Below are 25994 nucleotides of genomic sequence, written 5' to 3'. Positions count from 1 at the left end.
ATTGTAAGTGTACAGCACAGTGTATGACTAGGAGTGGGTATGTGGTGAAAGTCTGCTATTGTCTCGTGTTTTTCGCCAGAGCTGCAATCAACTCATGATATGGCCTTAAATTATTTAGCAATAAATCTTGAATCATATATTGGCCTTGGTGTACCTTGAATTCGGAGGCATAGTGCTACCGTTTACTGCAGAAAGATGCACAGTAGATGTTTTTGCGCGCATTGGAGCAAGAGGAGATACACACACATGCCCTTCCTGTGCCTTCATGTCTATCTCCTTGATCAGTCTTCTGGGAGGCGATGGCTCTCCTCCTCCCTTCATCTCCTTCAGAAAGGAAAGGAGCTGTCAGCATGTCAGACACCTCAGGAGCATAGCCAACGGCTGAGCCTGATTGGTTACCGCTGCACTGTTTGTCTGCGTTCGTGTGTGTAAGAGAGAGGAGAGTGCGCAAGACCATGTATGTGCTTGGGATTGGGCCCGTATCTGCCAGATACGGTAGAGGCACAAAGTGTGTTTGAAGCACTTTTTTTCCTTTCATGTTCAACACTGGCCTCCAGCCCTCTCTGCGCTCACAGTTCATGCGCGGGTCTTCATGGTCGTGCACTTCGGCTCTTCAGTTCAGCCAGGAAAAGGCTGTGCTGGATATTTGAAACACAAGGTTTGGGCTTAAGGGTTCAACGCGATGTGCTGTGAGACAGAAACGGTAACCGCATACTGCACAGTGCAACTTGGGCTAAGAAATGGAAAATACAAAGCTTGGGTTTCTTTAACTGCACGTTCATGCTGCAACCATCTCTAGAAACCAGTCTAGATCCATTTTCTTTGACTACAGGCATGTCCGTGAATGTTGCCCATAGTCACTTTCTTACTTTATTTGCCTAAGAGGAAAAGTTGGTCACAGAGGAGCTTCAGGGCTACATCGCCTATCATGTTATCACAGGGTTTTAGGAGATTGTCCTGTTGGTTGCTTTGGTTTCCTCCCACAGTCCAAAGCCATGAATCTGAAGAATTGGAGACTCTAAATTGCCCATAGATGTGAGCATGAGTGTTTGTCTGTCTATGTTTGTTTGTCTGTTGACCCTGTGATGGACTGGCAACCTGTCCAAGGTGTTTCCCATTCCCAGTGCATGCTGGGATAGGCTCCAGAATTAATGATGACAATGTAGACACCAAAATCATCCATGTGTCCCCGGCTCTGGTGCTAACATTTTAGCATACACCATGTTGAGTGATTCAAAGTAATAAGGCAGACCTTTTAATAATATAAATTGTTAGTATATGGCCTGTAGTTTCATGAACTATTTAATGTGAGCAACCACATATTCATCTGCTGCGCAGTGATTTTTAGCTGCACACAGTCTCCAATCGGCCACCACATTCACTTCTATGGAAACAGGGAAAGTTGTCCCTGCTAGTTCAAAAGATTGTTTTATTTTGACATCATATTTCATTACCAATCTCCTACACACCGCTGCCAGACTTATCTGCTTATAATTTACAGTAAGATTACTTATCAATTAGCTTTAGTGCGGCTGCAACTGTTACATTCAACATATCAACACAGTCTATGCTAAAGTGTTAACATGGAACGTCGGAGCCAACGATCTACTAGGAACACGGGGATGATTTTGATGTCTGTGTTCTCATCATGGTAAGCTGACCAATGGGACAATCTCCAAAAATTTTGGTGTATTACTTTAATGTACCATATCCCTCCTGTCTCGCAACATCACCACCACCACCAAAAAGTAGCATATTGTTATGGTTACCAGCACTCTGAACGCAGAGTTATTCTTTCTCTCTGTCTTTTGGTGTGTCCCATAACTCCCAGCGTAATTGCTTATTTCCTCCTGTAACTCGGCCATCTTGGTTCTCCTCTCATCCTTTCTTTCCCTTCTTCCCCCTGAGTTCCCTCTGGTGGGAGATGAGTGGTATTCAGGGAGGCCTGGAAAGGAGGACTAATGAAAAGTTTTAGTTTGCAGCCTGTCTTTCTTTCCTTCCCTTCATTCCTCCAGGGTGAGGTGAAATGAACTAGGTGTGTGTGTGCGTGTGTGTGTGTGTGTAGTGGGGGTCCGGGAGAGAGTCTCCGGAGGTGTACTCTAACTCTCTTCCTCTCATCACATCTCCCTGCCCACTTGCCTTCGATTTTTAGAATGATATGAGAAAGATAGAGAGAGGCAAAATGGAATAGACTGCCAGGAGGAATCACACACACACACACTCTCAAGAGCACCAGGGACTAAGTGTTGTGGAGAACTGTATGTGTGTGTGTGTGTGTGAGAGAGAGAAAGAGAGAGAGCGAGAGACAGAAAGAGAGAGAGTGTGTGCCTATGGTACATATGTGTTTCTTCACTCAACCTATATAGTCAACTTAGATGAAAAGGAGCGTACGACTAACAAGATGAAAGTGAGTTTTTGATTGGATGTATTTGAGTGATGAAAGGGGATCGAAAAGAGGTTGAAATTGAAAAAATGTAGGAAAGGAAAAAAAAAAGGAAGAAAAAGTCTACTAAGTTTATATAAAAAGAGACAAGAGGACAAATTGTTCCCAAGGTCATGCTGCTGTCGGCCTAATGTGTTGTGTCTGCACCGTGGCACTTCCTGGCATCACGTACACTTGAAGCCACACACACACACACACACACACACACACACACACACACACACAGTTCTTTAACCAGATTACTGTGCATAGTGCACCTCCCGTTCCATAAGACGGTGGCCTTCACTTCAAAAGCCCAGCCATTCTAAAAGGATTACACGGCGGACACTTTTATTTACTCAATGTGTTTTCAACCCCCTGTTTCACAGCGGGCCTGAAGCGGCACATCAACTGGCCAGGATGATATTCTCAGGGGATCAAAAGGAGCTGAGAAGTTGTGTCTTACATTGACTCCTTGTTCAGCAATACACACACACACAACATACAATTCACTGTAGGCCATCTCCACATAACAGGCTCTTAAAGGATAAGTTCGGCCTTTCTATAGTTTGTCTCTTACATACCTGTGGTACTTGGACCCACAGAGAATATTGGCTCCAGAGTCAGCTGTCGTTGCCTCTTGCTGCTAACAATGAGTCCAAATGGGAAATGTCAAAATATCTTCAAAAAAGCAATCTGTAGGCTCAACAGGGGAGTTGAGAGTAAATGGAAAAGTTGCAAATTACATAAATATAAATGAGCTTTGATTTCATGACACAATTCCACCATGACGCACGCTTTCACTAACCAGGAACTCAGGGAACTATTTTTTGATCTAGTTTTGCAGATGGTCAGGTCAGATTGTAAACAATTGCACATGGAGCCAGGTAGAGTTTGGTAGAAGACTATCCACTGAGTGGAAATTGTGCGGTGCTGCTGCTTTCCTGCTGACTCTGGAGCCAATATTGTCTGTGGGTCCTACAGGTATGTAAGAAACAAAATATATATAAGGCAAAAATTGCCGAACTTATGCTTTAAGAAGTTGCATGGGAAAGTTGAAGGGGTTTGTATCGGTAGGTGTGTGGCCATTGTCTGTTCTTTTGGTTTTTCTTCATCTTCAATTCAGTCTTTGCTTGTTTTTTAAAAAATAACATTAGTTGGAGGATTGTCAAGGTCATTGGATAACATTGCCCTGACTGTAGGGCATACAAAATTGCTCTAACTGTTATGAGTTTTAGGTAAATGTACTTTCATAATACTCCGCACAGCATTACCACCATTATCCTGGCAGCATTAAACGTGCAGTGCACCATTTTGGACTTGTGTGACTATTGACTTCTATCAATACACCGCTGTGTGGGTTTATCTGTTGACGTGCTCTGGGTGAACGTGTGGGAAATGTGGGATGGTGTAAATGCCATATCTCAAATTGCACATGCAATAATGGACCAAGATAATGGCGCTCAAATGGCGCACAGAGGGAACATTTGTGGCTGTGAAGCTATTTGATAGAGAGGGGTCACGATAGCTGGGGTAATGGTACCAAAAGTATACTTTCAGCTCCTATACATGCACTCCTGGTCATTTGGACGGATGCTTTTAGTTTTTGCTGTGTACCTTAATGCATAACACTCCTCCATTTCTCTCTCCATCTCTCTATCTCTCTCTCTCATCCCCAGGGGGTAGGTGGGGGGCGAGCATAGTGGCAGAGCGACTCTGTGTGCAGTCAGCCTTTTCCTATCTCCGCAGGTTAATAACTCCCCATCTCTGAAAGTAGAGCAACACAACAACACATAAAACAGCCTCACAGTCACTTAAGGCAGAGAGGCAAACTCAGACAATTTGTATAGCACTGTTCTTTTCTCCTGCCCATCTCCAGCTCCTCTTGTTCTTGTATTGTGGCACCAGAGGGTTTTTTTTTCACTCAAGGCAGGGTGGATGGGAAAACAAGAACATGATAAAAGCCTGACCTTTGGCTGGACTCTATCATATGACTGCAGGGACAACGTGAGGGGTAGAAGGTAGAGAAAAATGTCAAAAACAAACCCAAAAAAATTGCACTGTTCAGTGAGGTGCAAAAAGAAGCCCAACTTTGACACGTGAACCAGTGCCCTCCTCCTCTCACTGTGTTTACATTGTATCTGTGTGCACATGCGCATCTACCACCCTTTCAGCCTGAATGTGTGTGTTTGCGCGTGTTGTTTTTTTAACCACAGGGTTGGAGCTCTCGCTGTGTGTGTTTTTTTACGGGGCAGTGTCTGCGCTTGCTTCTTGGATTTGTTAGGCTCAGGCGCCGTGGGGTCCTGCCGCAGCGCCGATCTGTTATCCAGCAGGCCGCTGAACCGAGAGCTACGCCGAGGCTGCAGCCACACACAGAGACCAGGCGCTGGGACCATGGCCAGAATGCACAACCCGCCTTAGGCCACGAGTGGCACGCGCACATACACACACACGGAGGATACCCAGACATGCACGGGCACACACGTTCACACACACACACACACACACACACACACACACACAGACACACACATCTAGGGCATTTCAGGGCAGCCTCCGAATTGTTAGGTTACTCCACTCGCAACAAAACTCAAAAACCACTGTGTGATCCTGCTTTATCTCACCGTGCCTAAGGCTACAAACAGCTCACAACCTCAAGAAACTATACATAGCAGCCACAAAAGACCAGGCAGCGAGCGAGGTGCAACAGGTGAATTATTTCCAGTGGCAAGATTTTCAATTTCATCTATTAGAGATATTTCTGAGATTTTCCGTCCACAAATGTGGAATTCGGTTTGAATGGAAACGCAGCAGCAGAAATGTCCTCCAAATGTTGTTATGGGATGAGAGGAGAGAACGTGCTCGTTACCGATGCGTCATTGTCTGAGAGGGGCTGTGGAGGGGTGGCCTTGGTGTGACCCAGGTGGTTTGGCATTGTACATGGTGTCCTTTGGTCTGTGCTCTGACTGAGTAATGAACCAGATTGTATTCCACCCAAGCACAAAAAAGCCATTCTTAAATGTATTTTGGGAGCTTTACAACTTGTAGTTCGATGATCCACGTTTGTTGTTTGTATTCTATATTTGTATTGTGTCGTGTCTGATGGAGGATTCAGTTCTCATTAGCTGACTCCAGCTTTCATCCTCATATAGTGAATAATAAGAAATTAAGATGATAATCGTTGTTTTGTGGTGTATCATAAAAATGATATGATGGCATCATAATAGCTATGGCTATGGTCCAATAAAAAAAAAAAAAAGCCTATACATTTTCCAGAGACAATCACAACTTACTATACTAGGGTCAGCTTTGCTTTTGTTTACACTTGTGTACATAGCAAAAAATTACCAAAGCTGTACTCTGCATATTGATGAATCTGCTCCAGACGCATTTCCCCTGTGTTCCTCTTTCAAAACAAAGCGCTCTGTGCAGCAGATAGGAGGACACACTGATGCCATACTGACAGCAATGCGTGGAGTTTGACAGCTGGTCAGGCAACAGAGATAAAAAGGCTCCCCACCTTGCAAATAAAGGGCAAATAAAGACAACAGTGAACAAGAAAAAATGGCACACACTCCTCTCCTCTAGTGTGACTTTTATGTGACAAACAGAATGAACAACCTACATAGCAAAATTCATCATAAAAAATAAGAATAATAATAGCAATAATCCTAATATGCATGATGCAGTATACACACAGAATCACCCTCACTTGAACTAATATAGTTTATATATTACAGGTCAAAAGTAAGTATTCATGTACAGCTTATACGTGTATAAATTTGCAGACTACACGGGTTATCTCCATCGTCTCCAGCTAAACGGTCTCAAGACGAAATCAATGCCGAGAACTTGAGGACTCTATGTATCTCGATGAGAAATCTAGGAAGCTTTTATATTTAATAAAGCCCTCTCCCGGGCAGATGGTTCCTGTCAGCTTGCTCTGTGAAGCACGAAGCCAGCGCGCAGAGCACAGAGAAGATTAAAGTTTGCAAAGATCTTCAAGGTTCAAAGGAGGCGGGGACCGCTGTAGCGATAGAGTGGTTGCGGGGGAAAGGCTGGAGAAGAGAGAGAAGAGAGAGAAAAAAAGAGAGAGCTGAGGCGTGTCCCCCGACGTTGGCGGGGCAGGGATGTCTCTCAATAATTCACGGTGACCCGTTGATGGACATCCCGAGTCTCTCTGAGCTGGCATGGGCTCCCAGCTTGCCATGTAGCTGTAATTGCCTGTTGGTCGCAGTAATGGCTAACTGTCTCCGGCGCGTTTACTTTTCATTATGCTGATGTATTCATCACAGCCCCTTTTGTTGACCTTATCTATCAGAGTTTAATTTCCTACAGATTTCTTTTTAATTACAACTGTTTCTCTTCCTCCCCCGTCCCCCCGGGGGCCCGTTCACATCGCCCCGCCCGCCCGTTAAGCGGTGGCACCCGCTAGCCCGCAGTTACCGCGGCACACCGTCGCCTCGGTCAGAGATTAATCAGCCGTTATAGCGCCTCAGCCGTGCTCGGAGCGTCGAGTCAAATCCGCGACTTAATTGGCGGTGAAATGGCGGGAGCGAGATAGTCGCGCTGACCAACAGCCGGCGGTAAAGGGCACGTGTGCGCCGGCGTTCACCTTTCAGCTGTCACAGGGCCTGATTGTATTAGCCTGTAGTACCATGATAACTGTAGCCCACCTCGGCTGCAATTTAATTGATTTGAGGAACAAAATGATTCAGTGGCCTTTAACTCTCCTCATTTGTGAAAAGATGAAATTACACAGGAAAGTGGTTATTATTGAAATGTATGAGTAATTTCTCATGTCTAATCTAATTAATTTAGTTACATCGACAGTAGCATGACCAAGAAGAGAATGGAGAACACCTGAAGGAAATAATGGGTGACATCCACTACCATTTCTTACTATCAGGTAAAGCAAAATGTCATCTCTTGAACACTTAAGAGACACACAAAATGCAAATATACTTGTCTCGCATATAGCAAAAATGGGAAAAATGCCACTCTGCCTTGTTTTTTTAATTTCCCAGTTATCTGTGAAGCAACATATCAACATGCTATTTTGTATATAATGAGCTAATAGAGATATTCCAGTTGATTTTCGTTAAAAAAACAACTGGATTATATCTTGTACAACTGGTTTTGTACAGAAAGCAACACTAGACAAAGCAGCAAAGTGCCGCAAATGTCACTTGCCATGCGATAAAGTGAAGTTTCAAAATGAGGTTACAGGATTTGCGAGAGACTTTTGCGCACAATAGAGTGCTTCTGGCAACCCAGCCTTGAACAGAGCAAACAGAACTCACCCTTCATGTTAAGCTGTCTTTTCTCTTTTTTGGGCCAGTCTGTTCTGAGCCGCTCCTTTGTCGAGCCTTTCCACTCCATATCTTTGCTGCTTTTCTCCCGCGTGACACCGTGGTGAAAGGTCACGGTATTTGAATCCCGGCTCAGGTCTAAATAAGCAAACATAACAAGCCGGGATCAAACAAGCGGATGAAACGGGGAGCGGCGCGATTGATTCCCGCAATGTCCTCAAGATGTAAAAAGCCCTTTAACCTCAGCTAATCGCATTTCGCCGAGCAGCCGCAAGGTTTGGCGAGACGCCGGAGAGTCGACCTCCATCCGTTCACAAACAGGGGTTATCGCATGCCATTTTCTGGGTGCTTTTAGTACCCAATGAAGGTGTTTGCTTTTAAAAATTGGGGTCACGTGGAGTGCAGCGCCGGAGCTCTGCCTCGTGCTTTGTTTTGTTTTGTTTTGTTTTGTTGTTGTTTTTTTTTTTAAACACACATCCCATTAGAGGCTGTCGAGGCGCCCGGAGGCTGAGCAGTCGACGAGCAATGTGCAGTTCAAACAAAAAAATGTTGATGAACACATCTTCTCGCAGGTGTGTGTGTGTGTGTGTGTGTGTGTGTGTGTGTTTTTTTAAATGCTGGATGAAGACACAAAAGCCGGGAGGACTGTCAGTAAAGAGAGCAACGCCGCTACACCTTCAGAGTGAAAGGCCGTCGACAACTTTGGCCCGCGCGGGTGTCATGTTCCCCTCCGCATCGATCGGGAGGATTAGCCGTGTTTAGTTTTGATTCAAGTCGCCGTGGAGGAGTTTCGCAGCTAATCACTTAGCGGCAGGGGCATTAGCCGCGTTTTTCGATCGCGGCGGTAAGCGGCTGAAAAAACGCCTCCCTCGGGAATTCGCGCCGACGGATGGCCTCGGCTCGCTCGTTTCTCTACCTCTCCCGCCCCGCGTTATTTTCAAGGGGAGAGAGAGGGAGCGGGGGGGGGGGGGGTTGTCTCAGGCTGTCAACGCGCGGACCTCATTCCATTAAGAAAGGGGTCAATGTTGTATTTCTTATCGGTGAGAGCGTCGGAGAGAGGGGGGCGGCGGGCTGGTGGGCTGGTGGGCGGGCGATGACATGTAGGCGGCGCCTCATCGGGACGATTACGGCGGCGATTACGGGAGGCAGACGCTCCTGTCAATGCCCCCATCGCTCCCGGTGAGAGAAAAAAAAAAAAACCCATTCCGTCCCACACACGGAGAGAGCGGCGAAGGGGGTCGAGATGTCATTAACCCGCTGGGACTGGGGCTCCTGATGGGAAGATGCACTCAATCCGGTGTCAGGCAAAAACGGCGGCATGCGCACAATATGTGTCAGCCTCCATTTTCCTCTGGTTTCTTCTCGATATGTGCGTCGTGTACCGGTGTGTCGCCGCATTACAGTCGGATCACTTTGTGCTCCGTGTGCTACACAATAGAAAAAAAAACGATGACTTTACTATCAGAACATTTAGGTCAGCATGGAACCGGTGAGCTGCACAAGCCGCAGTGTCTAGGATTTAAAGGTCAATAGGGCTTCCTAAGCTGTGGAAGACTGAATATGTAGGTGAGAACAAGCCTCCTCAGACTCCCTTTTTAGCTGTCATGCGTTCTGCTCAAATTGTTTTATACAGTACATTACACATTTATTGGGGTTATGTCTCAAGTTACGGCAGGAAATTAACTTGTTTCATCCACCGTGTGCAATCCCAATTCCACTTCCTCTTTCGCTGCTGTCTCTCTCTTTTATCCTCACTTGATATTTTACAGACAAAGCTTTTGTAGTAAATGGAAAAGCATGCAGCACCAGTGTGTGGGCCCCTGCTTAAGTAGCTGGTAGATAAACCTGAAGTCCTTTTCCGGGCAGATGGCTCCCGGGAAGGGATCCCCTAAACAGAATTTTTTAATGTTGTGGCTATGATTTTGGGCAATTTGGTCACAACTTATGGGACAATTTGGTCATGAACGATCCTCTTCCAAAGCCTCACACAGAGACAAGGAAAAAAAAACATTGTTATCTGTGAGATCATTAAGTTGTTACTGTGTTGGAGAGGATGATTTTATAGACTCAATGAATGTTTATTGGATCTTTTATGCCCAAGCCAGCTCTTTTTCACCATGTTCATCATTAGATTGTGCCACAAAGTCCCCCCAAAAAAATCATGTTTATTGCCAATGGGGCAGTTCCAGACAGTCTGAGTCAACGGGATTTCAAACTAGTTTTGTTTCCATTATTTGTAGCTTTTGGGAGGGACAAGAGTGACGTATACAGGAGAAATCTGATTTTAGAGCGAGTTTTTCCTTTAAAATTCTGCACAGCAGCATCAGCAAGCGACTCTGTTTCCAAAATGACATGGTTTGGCATTTAAAGTTGAAATTGGACCAACAGTATCATTTTACCCCTTACTGTTGTGACAGCACCACAGTCATAAATATTTATCAAGTCCTAATAGACTAATGTGTTCCCATCTCTCTGGCCCCTGTAAATGATCTCCTCTGAGTGCACCGGGGCCGTTACTATGCATTCTGGGTCGACAGTGCTCATGAATATGCATCACTGTAGTAGTGTTAGCATGTTTTCCCTATCTTCTTGCTGTCATCCAGAGCCCTCTAAAAGATAATTACCAGTCAGTGCTGAAATCAGTCAGTTTTTTTGCCCTTTCTCTTACTTGTCTCATCTTACTTGTCTCTAATCTTTGCAATGCATTTATTAATGTAATTACAATATTTTGTTTTCACACAAATAAGTGCAAAAAGTATGAGAAGACTTGCAGTAATGATCACAGTTACATTGTTTTCTCCCAAGAGCATCAGAATGTTCTTTGCATGCTCACATTATGGAACATGAGGCTTGGTAACATATTTTTCTGTCAGTGTTATTTGCTAAGTACATATTTTAACGTTGTCAAGTGGCTTTTACCACCATTCAATGAATAATTGAGGTCGTCTGTGACTATGATTGCTTGATTACCATTTATAACACAAAGGGGCCTTATTTCCCTTACTTTCCCTTCACTGAATGGGAGACTAATTATTACTTAGGCACTTCATTTTCCATTAAACTGCATATTATCTTTTTGGAGCATTTTTTTTCTCAGTACGCCACACATAATAACCTTGTTTGGTCTCATTTTCAAGTCATTGCTATGAACTTTAGAAAGAGGACAGGGTGTAATTTGGGCCGTGCTGCTGGCCCTGAGTCAGCAAAAGTACTAAGTGGAGGAGTTGAGGCCTGCAGTGGCTCCTTAGGCCCACTTTTGTTTTGTTTTTTGACCGAGAGGCGGTAAACAAATGGCAAACGGGCCAGCAAAGTGCCGCACACGGCCCAAGGGGCTTTTACTCAATTATGCCCCTTAATCAGGCCCTCAGCTCGTGAACTTTGTTTTCGGCTTGGCCCAAGACGCGGTCCTCTGCTGGCAGCTCGGCGGTGGTCATTGATCAAGCCTGGCACCGCGCTTTGAAAATCTGCAGGGGACGTGCGAAAGAAGAAAAGAATGAAGGAGAGAAAAGAGGTGGAGGGGGGAGATTAACAAAATGAGCATGTCTTGTGGTAAAGGAGGTTGGAGGATGTCTGCCAACACAGAATGAAATGTGTGTGTATTCACACACATACGTATATCTCTGTGTGTGCGTGTATGTGTGTGTAAGTTATCCCACAGACATCCCTTTTTTCAAGTGAAATTGAACTTCATCAAGCACCAATTTCCCAGTACATAAAGATCGACAGTTCTGTTACAGAATCGTTTCACCAACCTATCCCGCCTTCTCTCCCTCTCTGTCTCCATAGTGAACAAACATAAGCCGTGGATTGAGACGTCATACCATGGGGTGATCACCGAAAACACCGACATCGTCCTGCTGGACCCTCCGCTGGTGGCGCTGGACAAAGACGCCCCCATCCCCTACGCAGGTATGATACTTTGCAGACTCTAATGGCCGTTAACTGGGAGAGGATCATAGCAAGAGGGGTAAAAGAGGATTAACTCAGACCAAGAGGGGGAAGACGACGATGACTCAGGCGTAAATCGGGAAGCACAGCTGCAGGATATACTTACACTGAGGATAGAAACTTCATAAAGCTGTCATATGATGTCACTCTGCATAGGAGCTTAAATTGGCTCCATGTACTGCATCACTTTTTTTTTTTGTTTAACCCTGCTCTCTACTTGAACCATTTAATCCAATAAGAATTCCCAGCTCTGAACACAGACAGCACTCACATTTTCACGTTTATTTTGAGTGGAAAGTGTCCCAAATAAGCCCCACGGTGGCTGAGGACATCGCAAAAAAAAAAAAGAGTCAAACCGGATTAGATTCTTCCCACTTTGTGACCATTCCAGCTCCTCTGACAGGAGCCAGTTCTTGTGGGACGACGTTAGCTGGAGGCTGTTGGCAGGCCCCGCCACGGCGTCTCCCGCCAGCCTGCTAATGTGGCCAAGGCCCCAGCATGGGGCTGTGGTGTGGGCCGGAGCCCACTCACCGAGGCCCTGCAGCGAGGCTGGATGGATGGACGGAGAGGGAGAGTGTGTGTGCATGCGCGCGCGCGTGTGTGTGTAGGTTTATCAAAAGCAAACATGTTATTGTTTGCTATTGTGTGTTTGTGTGTGTGCGTGCGTGTTTGGGTGTGTGTGTGTGTGTGTGTGGTGGCATGGCCTGAGGGGGCTCACTGTAATGGCCACCCTACAGGGAGAGAGAGAGAGAAAATGATGAGACAGTGGGGAAGGCAGCTGGCTGACCAGCATATGTCCTCTGGCTCTCTACAGACTGACAGCCACACACTGAGGACACACACACGTGCGCGCACTCACACACACACACACACACACACACACACACACACACAACAGCAGACAGAGCACAGGGCATTCCTATATTTCTCAGGTGAGGGTACTAGAGGAGGGGGAGAGATTTCTCACTAAATTATTGATGAATAAAAACATTAACATCACCAATCTCTCTCCTTGCGTTCTCACTCTCTTTCTCTCTGTCTCTCTCTCTCTCTCTCTCTCTCTCTCTCTCTCTCTCCCTCTCCGTCTCTATCAGTTCTCATTTATCCCCTGCCACTCTCCCTCTCGCCCCAACTTCCCTCCTCTCTATTTGTCTATCTTGCCTCCCTCTCTCTCTGTGTCTTTCAACTACCACACCACACACACACACACACACACACACACACACACACACACACACACACACAGCCTTCCCCCACTCAGCCACTTTCCTCTGTCTCCTAAAGCAGTGGTCAAACCTGGCAGACACAGTTCAGGGCAGAGACAGTTAGTCAGTAATTAGCTGAAGCGAATCCTGCCTTCCTCCACCAAATTGCCTGGGCGGAGAGTGGCAGGGCAGAGCACAGGTAGCGGCTAAGCCTCATTAATTAGACCGGCTGGCTTTTAATTACCTCCAAGACGCAGACACGCAACGCCTGACTGACAGCGGTCATGCTGCCTAAGTGGTGACGTCAAGAGCCGTAATACACACAATATGCCTTCATTTAGAAGCTTAGAAGCTGAATACACTGCAAAAACTGACAAACTTATTTCATTTTTTTTTTTGTGTGAAACCATGTTACTGCACTGGCAGATCATACTACCAGTTTCAACAAATTTGACTTTTTTTGTGAAATTGTCTTGGAGAAAGTTTCTTGTTTCAAGATTTTCTTCATGAAAGGAGTCATATTGACATGTATGAAGTGAAATGTGTTGAAACCAGCAAGATTCAGTGCAGTGCAAGTCAGTAAGTAAGTCAGCAAGTCAGTGCAGTGAGATAATTGGACTAAAAATATCACAAAATAAGCTTGATAGGTCTGGAAAGAAGTTAAAATCACTGGTCAGCTTGTCACTTTTTGCAGTGTACAGCTTACCGCCTGTATTCAGTAAAGAGACACACACTGTTTTCAAAGCTTTGATTAGATTTTGTGTACATGTACATACCCAGCAAACATTTAGATGTCGATTAGATGTCGATACTGTGTAAATACAGCACCAGTATGAAAAGTGGTTCATAGCTGCTCCCTGCATCATTTTGTGAAACCAGAACCCAAACATCTTCCTGGTATCAGTCCAAAACAGCTTCCAAAGTTATTTTAAACATGAATGAATTTTGTACCGCACCGTGATATCACACTGAGAAAATGTTGCCCGTGTTTGGGTCGACGCTGAACTTGGCTACCTCCCTGCATGTCGCTGGCTGTCAAGTGCCTGCTGTGTGAATTTGAATTTGAAAACATGAATTTGGGGCGTGCTTCCATCTGTGCTTACATGATTCATTTATTCGGAACTCATCAGAAAAGCCGCATGATTCGACCTAATTCAATAGGCACGACCGGAGAGCTAGGCCCGGCACAAGCCTCCGTATTTCCCTGATAGTTTTTTTTTTTACACCACGCCAAACCTGTCCAGTAATCCTCTGTGATGGCTGAGGAGGGAGCGCCAGTCGCCACACTCACTGGTCTGGAACAGCGGGGGATCGCGGCGGCGGCACTCCTGCCTGAAACCCGGCTAAGAATGACATCAGCCATCACTTCGACGCAGCGGCAACTCGCTGGGTTCAAAACCACAGAGACAGCGTGTCAGGAGGAGTGAAATGCCACCGGTTCGGATGGATTCATTGCTTATGCATGTCTACATCTGACGGTGCGGGCGGCTCGCTCTAAGAAGCGAAGCAAATAAAAAAGGTAGGTGGTACAAACAACCGTGCGCTCTCTACTCACTACTCTCTGCAGACGACATCAAGGAAACACAAAGCCTAATTTCATTTTGGGATAACATCTGTAGTTTTTGGGTATGCGTATGCCCTATGTTTTATTCATGAACTGGGTTGCTCATGTGTTTGTTCATGTGAAAACCACACACATGAACCAAAGTTGTCTTGAGAATATTCTTCTGTTTATCATGTTTTTCCAACACATATTTCACTAGTTCACAAGTAGTCAGAAAAGAATGAGTAGTGGCCATCCCAATGACAACTGAGAAAATGACCAAGCATGGAGTCATGCTGATGTGGAAAACTAAAATGTAGCAAAGTGATACAATACTTTAACTGCATGAGCCTCAGGCTTAAATTGTACAGAGAAATATATGAACCTGACAGGACTTTTAAAGATATGCCATGTACAGTAGAAATATCTGTAGTGACTTAAATGTATTTTATAGCTGTATTTTTATTTCTTTTCCCAGCACTTCTCATACATGATCATTCACTGAAATATTGTCTGGCTATTATGGCTGAGAGACCCATGCAATACAAAACTAGTTGCTTGTAATGATGATGCTCTCTATGAATTCAACTTATTCTACTGTTTCGCTCATTGTTAAATCACTCTGGGTGAGAGCATTGGCTAAACATCAAAGATGCAAAAATGCATTTTGAACTACTCACTCTGCTGCACGCAGAGCGAGCGTGACTCAAAAGCAAGTGGCGCCGTGTACTCTGAACTCTGTAGTGGCGGATAATAAGTCAGTCACACTAGCTCAATAGTCCATTAGGTTATTAAGTTGAAGTGGTTGTTTTTTAGGCGACGGCTACTCTGCAGTGAGTAGGCTTTTTAAGTGCTGGGTTAGCAAGGTTAATGGGCAAAAGCTGTGCTGAGCAGCATTATTTGACACAGGTTAGGTAGTTGTCAGTCACTGCTGGTTTTCTCTTGCAAGCACACACACACATACACACACACACAAAGAGACAGACACACAATTTCCTACGCTGTTACATACTATTCATGTGTCAATCCTTCACATGCACTGGTCCCCAGGGTCCTGTGACTTTTGCTTACATGCCACTCTAACGTCCCACCAGTGCCCTACATATATGCTGCTCAATCAATAGCACCGCCAGCCTGGACAGGTTCACGACTCCCTTGTGTGTCATACACACACACACACACACACCCACAGATCCTCACTCCACATGAGTGATCTGTCACATCCTTTCTGTTGGCTCTGATGTGTCACGGAGCAGTTTCTGTTTGCCTGATCTCAAATAAAGTTGCTCTGGGTGAGGGGGGGGGGGCCGGAGCCGCCTTGGTTACTTTTTTATTCCCGACTGTCTTTTGTAATCATTCACAGCAAATAAGGAGTCACACTGCTGCTTCTTTCAGCCATCCGTTTATTCCTGCTGCCTCAGCCGCTGTGTGTGAGCAACAAGTTCATGAATTATAACCATTTTGCTGTATAACCAAACTGTACCTCTCCAGACGTTAATAAAAATCCATTATCTTTGACCTTGGCTTTCTTCAGAGAATCCGAACGGCTTCCCGGCACTCTAAAAACAGCAGGCAATCATATTGTGATGCTCATTCAATCAGCGCTATAAAGCAAGGTAAATAGATATGAGTAAACATACAGCCTGGCTAATGTGCTGTGATTAATTAGCCTCTTACTGTCTGTCTGATTGGGAAACAGATCTCAAGCTAATTACAAAAAGTATCTCATTAGCGCGGTAGCAGCTAGCTCAGTGCAGTGTGTAGGCGGGTAACCGCAAACACGGCAATGTGTTCATTAACAAGAAAGGAATGAAAAGTGTTTGCTTGAAAGGTGAAATGTGTTGTGTGACTCGAGAACTGAATGATATTTTGAATGTGTGAAATTTAAATAAATACTGTGATAACTTTTGAGGTTTAATTACCGACGCATGTGTCTCCTTGAAGACTAGATAATGGGATATTGCAGAAATCTGTCGCATCACAGCTGGAGTTTGCCTTTAAACATGCAGACATAGTCAGTGCAGATACAAAACAATGTCAAATCTGGGTTTTCTATAGTGGAATAAAATTATTAAACAAAAACTGACTGCTTATATTGCAGCCACAGTTGTCTGTATCAAATCAAACTGTTTCAGTCCTCATATTAAAAGATGAATCCTCATAAGTCTTTACTTATGAGTCGGTCTCCTGGCCTGGCTATGCTGCCTGTCACTGTATTTCTGCTCTATTTCCTACAATTATATCCTATCCAGGAAGGAAAATGTCAAGCATTATGTAAAGCGCCCCATAGTGATCCCATTCATGCGGAGTCTAAAGTGAATTTATCACCAAAATGCATAAACGGCATCTACAGCTCACTTCCACCCGAGCCTATTGTGATTAAAAAGCAAAGATGTAAAGTTAAAGAAGGAGCTTTCTGATGAGAGCCCTTTTGTGCCTTTAAAATCTAATTTCATGAAGTGAATAAAAAATCGGAGGGGCCAGAGGGCTGCTTTTAATAAGGCAACAGTTATTTTTTTCATTTATTGTTTTTTCAAACAGGTACCGCTGTGCCAATTCCCGTAGAATCCCCAAGTTCAAAGCCGGAAAACATGATTAAAAAGTAACAGATTGAAATAATTTTCGGTGAGAGATAGCCTCTCTATCTAGAAAGTCTTTTTCCACTGCGAGGCTGTCAGGCGCCTTTCATCCTCCCTGTGCTTCCTGTAATTCAGCTCCGCCCTCTTGTTTCTGCCGTTTTGCTTGTACTTTGACCCGGAGCGGCGCCGACCCTCGCTTGCTTTCTCACTTTTTTTCTTTTTTTTTTTTTGCATTGTCAGGTCATCCCATTTCTACTTGTCAGATTTCATCCAGCCAGAGTGCGTCGCGGGGGTCGCCGCTGAGTCCTTTACCCCGGTGCCAGACACAACACCGTCCTCAGCAGATGAATCATTTCCCCACACAGATGAAGGCTCTTTCATTTTTGGAAGAATCCAATCTAATTAGATCTATTTTTGACATAATTCATGAGCGGCCAACAGCAGACAGATGGACAGAACTGCATGGCGGCACAAAGTTTTGAGGACTTAACTGCGAACACAGCGAACCTGTAAAGTTGAACTCAAGCACAGTGTTTCTCAGCGATACTGTTATTCATGCAAACTTGTTTCAGGAGAATTTGAGCTGAAAAAAAATAGGCAACATAATGACTATCTTGCTTCTGGCATTCAGAGCGCCTCAGACTGTGGCTTCAAGACAATGGAGCCATCATGCTGCCATTGTTCACATACTCATTTATTAATGAAGTACTGAAATGCAATCTGCTTCCTCACTGAACCACACAGATGAGGGAAATAGTCTTTGTAATGAGATTTTTTTCCAGCCTTTTAGCTTTTTGTCTCTTGATGAGTTGCAGAACTGGCAGAGGTGGGCAAGTGGAGTCAGTGCCACGACTCGCACCTTTGTTCTTTTGAAAAGGAAGCGGAAAGGAACACGTTTGAGGTTTTCCTGAATACCATCAAACGGAATTTCCAGTCAACTACCTCCTTGGCGGTAACGGCTTGAGTGATGTAGTTACATTCAAACTGGGGCGTTCAATTCTGGTAAAATCAGAAGCGGGTCTGTGAGGCTTTTGTCCTTTTTACTCAGCACGCTCCCTTTCTGAAGTGGGTGTACTCGCTTCTGTTGACTCTGCTCCACTTGATTTCTGCTGTTCAAGGAAGATATTGCGGCTCTGTTGACACCGCAAACACTCACGGAAATAACAGAACTTTGTTCTTGCAGAGTGAAGTGAAGTTATTCCACGTCAAGCCCCAGTGTGCCCTGACATGACGAAGCATCAGTCTGCATTGGAGAATGAGGGAGCAGAGATGAAGCTACAGCTGTAATTTTGCACCACTGCATCTGCTCTATACTGTGTCTATGAACTATGTGTCATTTTCTTGGATCTGGGACCACTAACGCTTTTCCATGCTGCTAAAATCATGCCATAAAATAACAGCGACGTATGGTGTGAAACCAGGTCCAAAAACTACTTTACATGGTGTGTCACAACATCAATTGCTGCATTTCTATGAATAATACATAGAAGCCATGCATCATGTGCCATTAAGGAGTGTGAGTAGCGCAATGCGTAACAGAGCACACCTGAACGGATGAAACAGTTTCAGGTGCCTACCCCTCTGTGTGTGTGTATGTGCATGTATATATTTGCTGTTGGTGTATTTGTTGACGATTACTATTCAAGCCTCGAGGCTTCCAATTAATGTGTCACCAAACTGTCACGAGTGCTCCTCTTGGGAGACGCACACACACAAGGAAGAGAGGGAATTTACCCAGGCACCAAAACTCCGCTCCGGGTCCTAACAGTCTGAGATGGTGTTAAATAAGAGCAGGGTTTTCCTTTTTTTCCAAAGACTTCACGCTGGAGCTCAGCTCTTCAAGCGGCACTCTGTGAGAGCGATCCATATTTCAACAGTTTGTCAATATCACATTCATCGCTTGCCAGTACATCATCGCTGCACTTCTAAGAGTTAGAGGCTGCTTTTGATATACAACTTAAATTCACAGGACTTTTGGAAACCATCCTGTCTACCCTTGAATGCTAGTGTTTTTCACTGAGCCGTGTCTGATCTCGCTCCCAGTCCCGTCTTCAAACCGTCCCGTCCAACTTTCAGTCCTCTTTCCATCCATGAAGAGGACCTCCCTTCCTCTTTTGAAAATCTGACGGCTTCCTCTCATCCCTCTTTTCCTCCCGTCGGTATTCCATCGCCGACTTTTGCTCCGTTTCCTCCTTCCATATATATCCACTGGACGGACACACCCTTTAGCCTTGATGTGTGTGTGTGTGTGTGTGTGTGTATGTGTGTGTGTGTTTGATGATGCAGTAGTGAAAGGTAAGGAGAAGAGCCACTGATGTTTTGGCAGCTACCACTTTATGAGAACCACAGAGGGATCCGTTTAGATTCTGCATGTGGAAATCCTCATTTAAGAACCACATGCTGCATTATTATTCCCATTCAAAAACCACATCGGTCAGACTTTTACACACTCACATGCACTCATACACACATACATTCTTGTGAAGACATCATGCACCATCCAAGGCTTTACACACTCCCTCACTCTCTCTCTCTCTCTCTCTCGTACACATTCCTCAGTATACCCTCTATAGAATTCCACTGAATGGGCAGAATCCTCACGCAAGGGCAAGAAATTGTCTGTCACACCGAATAAAAAAAGCAATGAGCTGCCTTTATTAAATATCACCCGGGAGAGCGTGGAGAAATGAACGTGTGAATCAAAAGAAAATCTCCTTTTGATAGAAACATAACAGACAGACAGAGCTTCAAATTTAATACTAATCCTTCCTCCCACGCCCACGTAGTTAATTCTCCGACGGCCTGAGCCCTCCAGCTCCGCGTTTCAGGGCGCAGAAAGTTATTGCGACATCGTTTCCCACCGACCTCCCGCTGACGTAACGCGACCTTAATCACCTGACGACAAAAAAAAAAAAGTCTGTTTTCTCTTCTCTGCTTTCCATATTGGACGGATAATGCTAATTTTAAAGTGAGATGAGGATTTGGGGGGATTTATGCGATCCGGTCACCAGGGGATCAGAAAACCCACTTTAGCCCACTTTAGCCTCATCGGAGTCGGTGCCACGACTCGCGCCTTTGTTCTTTTGAAAAGGAAGCGGAAAGGAACACGTTTGAGGTTTTCCTGAATACCATCAAACGGAATTTCCAGTCAACTACCTCCTTGGTGGTAACGGCTTGAGTGATGTAGTTACATTCAAACTGGGGGCGTTCAATTCTGGTAAAATCAGAAGCGGGTCTGTGAGGCTTTTGTCCTTTTTGGATGCTCTAAATAAACAATCAAAATAACGGGCGATAATTGCGCCGCTGCTCTATTGAGATGACAAACAATATCCTGTAGGCTACATGTCGGGGCTGTTTAGCTAAAAGGCGAATAAATTAAATGCGCGCACACACACACAGACACACACACACATACACAGCTTTCGCCAGAATGCCTCTGGCGGTACACCTTTACGGTTCAACAAGGTCCTGGTCTTAACTTGGAGAAAAATAGCACCGGTACAATTTCCTGGAATATTATTTACTCCTGGATTACAATGTCTGTGTGAGGTTACTGACCTCAGACACACTCTTTCTCTCTCTCTCTCACACACACACACACACATACACACACACACACACACACACACACACACACACACATGCTTACACAAGTCCGCTCCCAATCCCCTTGAAACAAGGCCAGTAGATTTGAGCCACGCAGGGGGAACATGTACACTTCCAACCATGGCTGCAATATAAGGTCTGAGTGTAGAACTAAATATTGTTATCTGACAGAATGGGAACAGCGGTGGCCTCCGGGGGAAAAACAAATTGCTGGCTCCAACCCATTGTCGTAGAGGTATTAAAAGGTACAAACAAGATGAGTCGCATGAGTACTGAAGTGTCTGGGAGAGATGGGAGTAATTGGAGAGAGAGAGAGATGAGGGAGAGAGAGAACGGGAATGACTAGGCAGAGAGTCAGAGCAGATATTTTTACCTCTTAAAACCTGGTATAGATAGTATGTGGAATGTCATAGGACCATTCGGCGAGGCGCTTAGAAAATTACTGAAAATTAAGTGTACAAGATTGGCCACCGAAATCCAATCTGCTCCCAGCCTCCGTCATTTTGTAAAGTTGACGATGCTTGGGAACTTGTGACAGTCCAATTAAGGCCATTTGCATATCTGGAGGCTTAAATTATTGTCACCCGCTGGAGCGTAAAATGGAGGTACAACCCAGGAGGAGATAGTGGCGATCTGGACTATGGAGAAGTCTCGTGCCGTGGGTGTGTGGTTGTGTGTGTGCGTGTGTGTGTGTGCGTGTGTGTGTGTGCGCGTGTGCAAAGAGCTTCTCTCAGTTCTGCTTAACAGATGTTGCACATTCTCTCCGTTTCCATCCCACTGTTTACTCCTTCTCTGACCCTCTCTCCTCCTCTCCTCCTTTACTGTCCCCTCTTCTTCTATCTTCACTTCCATCCCCTCTTCTCTCAAATGTCTCTTGCCCCCCCTTTTCCCCTGTAAAAGCTCCCTTTCTCACCTCCCTCCTTTGCATTCAACCTCATCCCTCCATCTTCTCCACCTCCTCCTTCCTTAGGCCTCATTCACACTTTCATGATTTTGGAAGAATAGCAATACAGTTCACTCACCTACAAGATAAATGGAATTGTAGTTAGTTGTAAAATGCCCCATCACCAAAAACAATGAGTGTTTTTTTTTAGTGACAGACAGTGAACTGCTTCCTTTCTGCAGTATGAAATTCCCCTTCACCCCTTTTACTCCCTCCCCATCTTTGCCTGAGGCGTGTGTATGGGTCGGCCCAATGTACAGTAGAGATATTTGTCAGGTGCAGGATTGAGGCCAGGCCTTGGAATGGCTGCAGGCTGTACACATAGGCCACACAAGGCTCTCTGTCTGTCTCCCTCTCTTTGCATCAGCCCCAGCCTGCCCTTGCTCCTCAACCTCACATCCCATGCATTAGAGCCCAGCCACGGGCATTTCAATTAAATCGCCGTTTAACTCATTAACAACGCATTCCCTGCGACATCCGAGCGCTGCCGTATAGGTTAGGTGACCTCATCGCGTTAAATGGCACTCGGAACGAGCTCGAGATTCAGCGCACGCCATTTTGGGCAATGTGAGAGGCAATTGTCCTAATAAGCTTGGGAAGTGGATCTCGCTCTTTTCAATATGTCCAGCCGCTTATTGGATGTGGATTCCTGAAGGGAGAAAACTGCTTAATTGCTCATAGAATATGAAAGAGCCATAATCACGCTGTTGCTCTTCCAACAAAATGGGAGCTTTTGCAGTAAATAGATGTAGCGGCAGTGCGGGGGCCTCCTAGACATTCTAACTTATTCATGACCACGGTGACTCATGGGTTTGCTTAAGTTTGACTCCATCCAGAGAGGCAAAAGTAGCACTTTGCTCTCGACTTTCTGCTTCATGACATGGCTTTTTCTCTATTTTTGTATATATTTCATCAACCCTATACAAACCTGACCTATTTTTCTTGACATATTGTTTTTATTATTTTGCCGTCTCCTAACTTCAAACTCAGATCCTCAGTCTTTCTCGGAAATGTGTGACTTTCAAGCGAGCGCAGTCATCATCAAGTGCATAGTGCCACAAATTAGCGCTAACCTTGTCCTGAACTGCAGAAGTACAGCACAGAGTAAACAAGTCCTCCCTAAAAACTTTAATTGTGTTAAAAAAACAGCTATTGGTGATGCGTTTCTGGGTCCATTTTGTTGTTTTGTTGTGTGTATTTTCCTTATTCCCCTGGATAAACATAGATGATGTAACGTCACGTCATTTTCATTAGATTTGATCGAGTTTGCTAGCAGAAAATTTTCAGCGATCTAAAACATCAGATTTCAGTGTCAGTCCCTCAGAAGAAAGAGCGAGAGCTTCTTTATGAACTCACCAAGGAGAAATTCATCGTAGAAGAGGAAGAGATGCCAATTTCTCCACCGACAGTATCCTCAATAGACCAGAATGCAATGCAGCCACAGCTTGTGTCTTTGCAGATCTGTCCTCAGCAGCGTGAGAAACATAATGCCCTCTTTCACAGCTTTTTTGTAATTTGAACAACCAAGCATGGGACGCCATTGCATTGTTCTCTCTCCACTCTCACGTCTTCTCTCAGTTATAACGCTTATCACAAAATATGGAATGCACCGAACATCACAAACTGGTGCTACTTAACAGTGAAAGACTATCCGAGGGTGGGTTTTTTTTCCTTAAAAGCATCTCATTTATTAGACGAGGAGCCGACCGAGTGATCGATGGAGACGCCGACATTAACTCGGTTATTACTCTGACCCTTTTATGTAAGCAAACCGCCGTCACTGTAAAGCTACACCCTCCATTAGTGTTATCACAGCCAGGTCAGGTCCTCTGCGATGACACCCGGCGATATCCTGGCACGCGTCGGCCCAAAGTGCCCGCCGTAAAAAGCCTTACCTGGCACCGGGATGACGCAGAGCTTCTTTAGTGTTATTGAAGGCTGTCTGAGCGCGTGCCAGAACAACATGCATTAACATATGAAAGCGAAATCACTCACTCCAAAGAGTTTGGGGGGGGAGGGTGGGGGGTGGGGGGGGCGCTGTCTCGCCTTGAGGCGCCCGGTGTCTCGCTTCTAAAAAGCCCGGGCGAAAAAACCGGCGGAGAGTCTCTCCTCGGAGAGAGCGCGGCCTCTGTCGCCTGAGCAGACTCATTTATAGGGGTGGCCGACTCTTGATAAGTAATCATCAAGTGTCTGAGGGTTTTTATCTGGTGTATTTAATCACAGTCTGGGGCTTTACAACCCACGGCCCTCCTCTTCCTCTCCCCGGCCCTCCCCAAATAAAAAGGACGGCTCATTTTCAAGGAGCGCCTCGTGGCTTATCAGAGGTGATATGCTGTCTGCGCTTCCCCTCAGGGCTGTAAACTGAATGCATTAGTAATGAATCACTCTGCAGCCATACCCAAGTGGATAACAATTTGTGTCCATCCCTTTCTGCTAACTCGGACTCTGCCAGTGTCCGTATGCGAGACCTGAGGGATTACTGGACCGGACCAACTCCTGGCGGAAAATAGGGGGGACCTGCTCCTGCGTTATTGTCAGCGGGGGATGAGAGTCTTGTGAGCCATCTTAATATCATATGTGCGTCAGACATGCAACATAAGCCTGCCCATCAACATTATTGCAGTTTATTAGAGTGGCACAGCAGCTGACAGGTGAACAATTGTGTTTTACTTATCCCGCTGCCCGACAGTGTCATCTTCCTAGCTTCCAGCTCATCCCTGTCATTTTCTCCTTGCCTGATCCCTTTTGAGATACTGACGGTTACACGCCGACCAAGGAATATGGAAAAGAGAGTCTCTGCGGCGCTCTCCTTCATTGGAGCTGTCATACTTCATTCAAACGAAAAAGCCGTTGGGAAGCGTCAGCCGCTCCGAAAGAAGAAGGGGGGGGTAAAAAAAAAATGCGCGAGCGAGAGAGAGAGAAAGCGTTTATCATCATCCACTTGACGCGCGGGAGAGGCGGCGAGCGGCGGTGATAAAAGAGATGCGGAAAGTGATAGATGTGGCTGGAGTGTAAACTTTAATGGCCCAACCTTGGATGGGAGCAATTTGCCGATATTTAATTAACTGTAATGTGATCAATCAGAGTGTTAAAGGATGGAGCCGTACCGGTGGGGCGCAGTGCCAGCCAGTCTCATCCTATAGCTCATTTAGCCTTGAGAAGGCTCACGAGGGAAAGCGGCAATCAACAAAAGCAGCTTGGGTTTGTGTCTAGAGGATCCCATTGTCACCGTGCCGACAAGAGCTGTATACATTCCCAGTAAATCATCTTCGTTCAACCGTCCAGTTTGGTCCGAGGCCTGTATGTTTGGAGACAAACTGGTCCGGATTTGTTTGTGAGATTAATCTGGCATGTTTGCAAGATAAGCCCATGGAAATTATGTTGCGTTTTTGCTTACATTTCCCTCCAATTTCAGGCTTTACATGCTGGATACCATAGATGAATGCATTTTCATGGCAAAATGAAATGACCTGCCAAAGACCCTCCAACAGTTTATCCCCAGTTCCTCTCCTCCTGCTGCCAAGAGTCTTTCTCTTTGACCATTTCCCCTGACTTTTAGTACTTTATTTGTGTGTTTTTGTTCGGGAATGACTAATGTTCAGCTCTACATTTGCACAAGTCCCTCTCTAGATGGCCGGTGCCTCAACCCTGAAAGTACATTACATCAGTCTTTAGATTCTGGCTTTGTTATTCCCCTTTCTCTCTTCCACCTGCAGTAATCTCCTACCTGCACACCATCTGTCCATTTCACTGGTTCCATCTCCACTGTTAGCCACTACAAAGGAGAGGAGCGGTCTTATATTAGGGCTTAACCAATATGGGTTTTTGAAGGCAGATACCGACAGCAGATATTTTGTGCCATTATTGAATATCTTTTTTTACAGCTATTCAGTGTTTCTCCCAGAATGTTATTCTTGTCAAGGTAAAAAAAGCCTCTGAAACAGCATTCAGATTATTATTGGACACTAAAACTCTCTGTTTAAACCCAGACTAATAAAATTCTCTGAAGGTTAGCAGCTCCTTAAGGCAGGGTGACCCACCACACCTATTCAGTGGTTAAGGGAAACTCTGGGACACATTAGCCTGTTAATGAAGAATTAATTTACAGCGCTGAATCACTAAATGAATAGACAAAATGTGGAAAGAAAATCAAATTTCAGGCCCTAATTGCAGGTGTTACAGACTGTTTTTATGTAGCTGTGGTCAGGGAGGAACCTCCATCATATTGGAGGTGGACGACAGTGACTGGTTGATATCTGATATTTACTAAAAGGCCAATATTGGCCTGATATATCGGTCTAATCCTACCTTATATACCTTTAAATAGCAATGCTTGTCCAGTCAAATTTAACTAAAAACATCTTGTGCGCTCTATGTATTTCGTAAGACTCTGGCAAATCATACCAACCTCATACATCTACGCAAGAGAAAAACTT

The 25994-nt window shown here is 45.1% G+C and overlaps 1 protein-coding gene across 1 annotated transcript in view; it reads left to right on the top strand.

Moving 5' to 3' along the window:
* Nucleotides 1-25994, top strand: part of LOC139644647 (calsyntenin-2-like) — a 210408-nt gene that overhangs the window by 64406 nt on the left and 120008 nt on the right. The window contains exon 2 of the mRNA XM_071520090.1: nt 11521-11643. Within this exon, the coding sequence (XP_071376191.1) occupies nt 11521-11643 (123 nt within the window). The remainder of the gene's footprint in view (nt 1-11520; nt 11644-25994) is intronic.

This window comes from Centroberyx affinis, unplaced genomic scaffold (genome assembly GCF_046629955.1).
Source record: "Centroberyx affinis isolate AG114_WGS23_722 - 3 ecotype Tasmania unplaced genomic scaffold, CSIRO-AGI_Caff_v1 ptg000766l_1, whole genome shotgun sequence".
NCBI lineage: Eukaryota > Metazoa > Chordata > Actinopteri > Beryciformes > Berycidae > Centroberyx > Centroberyx affinis.
The sequence above is the reverse complement of the archived record's forward strand: the minus strand, read 5'-3'. Positions and strand labels throughout refer to the sequence as shown.